This window comes from Octopus bimaculoides, chromosome 8, assembly GCF_001194135.2.
Source record: "Octopus bimaculoides isolate UCB-OBI-ISO-001 chromosome 8, ASM119413v2, whole genome shotgun sequence".
Taxonomy (NCBI): Eukaryota; Metazoa; Mollusca; class Cephalopoda; order Octopoda; family Octopodidae; genus Octopus; species Octopus bimaculoides.
This window is the reverse complement of record NC_068988.1, coordinates 75,084,256-75,086,444: the sequence shown is the minus strand read 5'-3', so window position 1 is coordinate 75,086,444 and position 2,189 is coordinate 75,084,256. Positions and strand designations below refer to the sequence as shown.

Here is a 2,189-nt window from a genome sequence, read left to right as displayed (position 1 = left end):
TGGCTGACCCCTAGGGGTGGATGTTACTGTTGCTTTTAGCCCCAGGAGGACATCTCCTCCAGCTGGCTTATCGACACAGAAGTGTGTCGAAAAAAGTAAATAACAATATTCAAGGGAAATAACTGAACGACTTACCAGTATCATCCGTTTTCTTCTAGCTGTTTATAAATAAATCACACCCTAACGTCAATCAAATCACGTGTGTGATTTATTTATAAACAGAGATGTACGGAGAATACTGGTAAGACGTTCAGTTACTTCCCTTGAATATTTTTATTTATTTTTTTATCCCCCTAAACTTGAAGATTACCATATATATACACACACATATATATATATATATATATACATATATATATATATATGAAGAAAAGAAAGGAGGTCATAACGTTTCGAGCGGAGCTCTTCGTCAGTAATATAAGAAAAGTTCAAAGGGAAGACAGAGAAAGAAAATCGCCAACGATGCACACGCGGTCACATATTGGAAATACAGGAAGGGAAAGGGTGGAGAAAAAGTTCTTTTCAAAGACAGAAGAGTGCAAGAGGAGTGTGTGTGTAATGATAGCGGGTATGTGGGTGCGCGTGAGGTTGTGTCTGTGCTTGTATGTATAATTGAGTGCTGTGGGTGTGGGTTCATCTGTGTGTGCGTGGGTATGTGTACATTTTGTGTGTGTTTGTGCATGTGTGAATGAGGAGTTGTGTAGGGGGTATAGGTGCGTGTAGTTGTGTGATATATATATATATATATATATATATATATGCAAACACACACCACGGGCTTTTTTCAGTTTCTATCAAATTCACTCACAAGTAGTGAGACAGAGGCTACAGTAAAAGGTTAAAGATGCCCAAGGTTCCATGCGAAAAAAGTGAACCTCTTGATTGGGAAGCGAACTTCTTAACCAGACAGCCGACGTGATTAATATACTGTCTATATACATGACTATTAAGATTAATTAAACTGATTTAACTTTATAAACATAAAATCAAATTGACTCAATTAACGTTTTGTAGTTGATGATATAATTATATATATGCCGGATGTTAAGATAAGTTCCATGTGTAGGGAAAGATTAAAATTATAGCTGTTTTGCCATCACTTCCGTTTTGTACAGGATTGAATGTCGGCATGTATGGTTTTTGAAAACGTCACATCCGACAAGTCTACCGTGTACGCTTGATTGCCAATGTGTAACACAAGACATTAGAGAACAACTCAAAACTGAAAAATTACGGGAAAAGGAGGCTGCATCACATTCCATTTGTATATTGTATCGTCATTTACAGTGCTTAAAACACACAGATCTGAAGAAATTACGGTTTAAGATGCACTCGATAATTTCTAACTTTATTTCGTATGAATGCTGTTAAAAGTATCGTATGAACGGAAGGACGGCCAATTCCCAGTTAATTTACCAATCTGAAAGTACAAACAGGCGGTAAGACATTTTAGTACAATGACAATCGATGTATTTCTAACAAATACTAGTTCTAACATATTGGCTGTCAGTTGATACACATATAGAAATAATAGACAGAATATGAGAAGTGAGAGAATTGAAAATAAGGGGGAACAAGAATGTGAAAATTGAGTGGGGAATATGTTCAGAATACTTGTCTTTTAGGAATTGATGAAAAAGAAAAAACTTCCTTTCCCATGAGGGATGCGAATTCGACGGACAACGACGATTTTCCCCACAGAATTCCGCTTCAATATTCTTGTGATTAATAGATAGATACTTTAAACTGTAAAAACTATTTGAAAATAAAATATTTCTATAAAACAGTTCCTCGTTGGCAACAATTTAAAGCAGAAAGTAACAAACCTTTCCTAATCTGTCTCCCTTAGAGAATGGTTGATACGGTAATTCATCAAATTTCTTGGGTATATCGGTAGGTCCCCATCCACTGGAGTTAAAATGAAGTGGAGGCAATACAAATCCATACATTTTGACTCAAAAACACCAAACCCGCAGTCAAATTGGCTCCACGCAAAATGGACGAGTTACTGATGCATTCTGGGAAAACTGATCTTCTATGTTCGAATTATATACCCTTATTCTTTTATTCTAGAACCTCGTTTTCCACCTTCTACCTACTCCTATAAAATACATACATACACACACACACACACACACACACACACATATACATACATATATATATATATATATATATATATATATATA

General features: G+C 35.7%; 1 protein-coding gene across 2 annotated transcripts in view; it reads right to left on the bottom strand.

Annotated features, from left to right (window-relative positions):
• Positions 1–2,026, bottom strand: part of LOC106867427 (eukaryotic translation initiation factor 3 subunit D) — a 34,515-nt gene extending 32,489 nt beyond the window's left edge. For both annotated transcript variants that reach the window (XM_014912301.2, XM_014912302.2), the window contains exon 1: positions 1,827–2,026. In XM_014912301.2, the coding sequence (XP_014767787.1) occupies positions 1,827–1,949 (123 nt within the window). In that variant the 5' untranslated portion in view covers positions 1,950–2,026. The remainder of the gene's footprint in view (positions 1–1,826) is intronic.
• Positions 2,027–2,189: the final 163 nt, after the last annotated feature.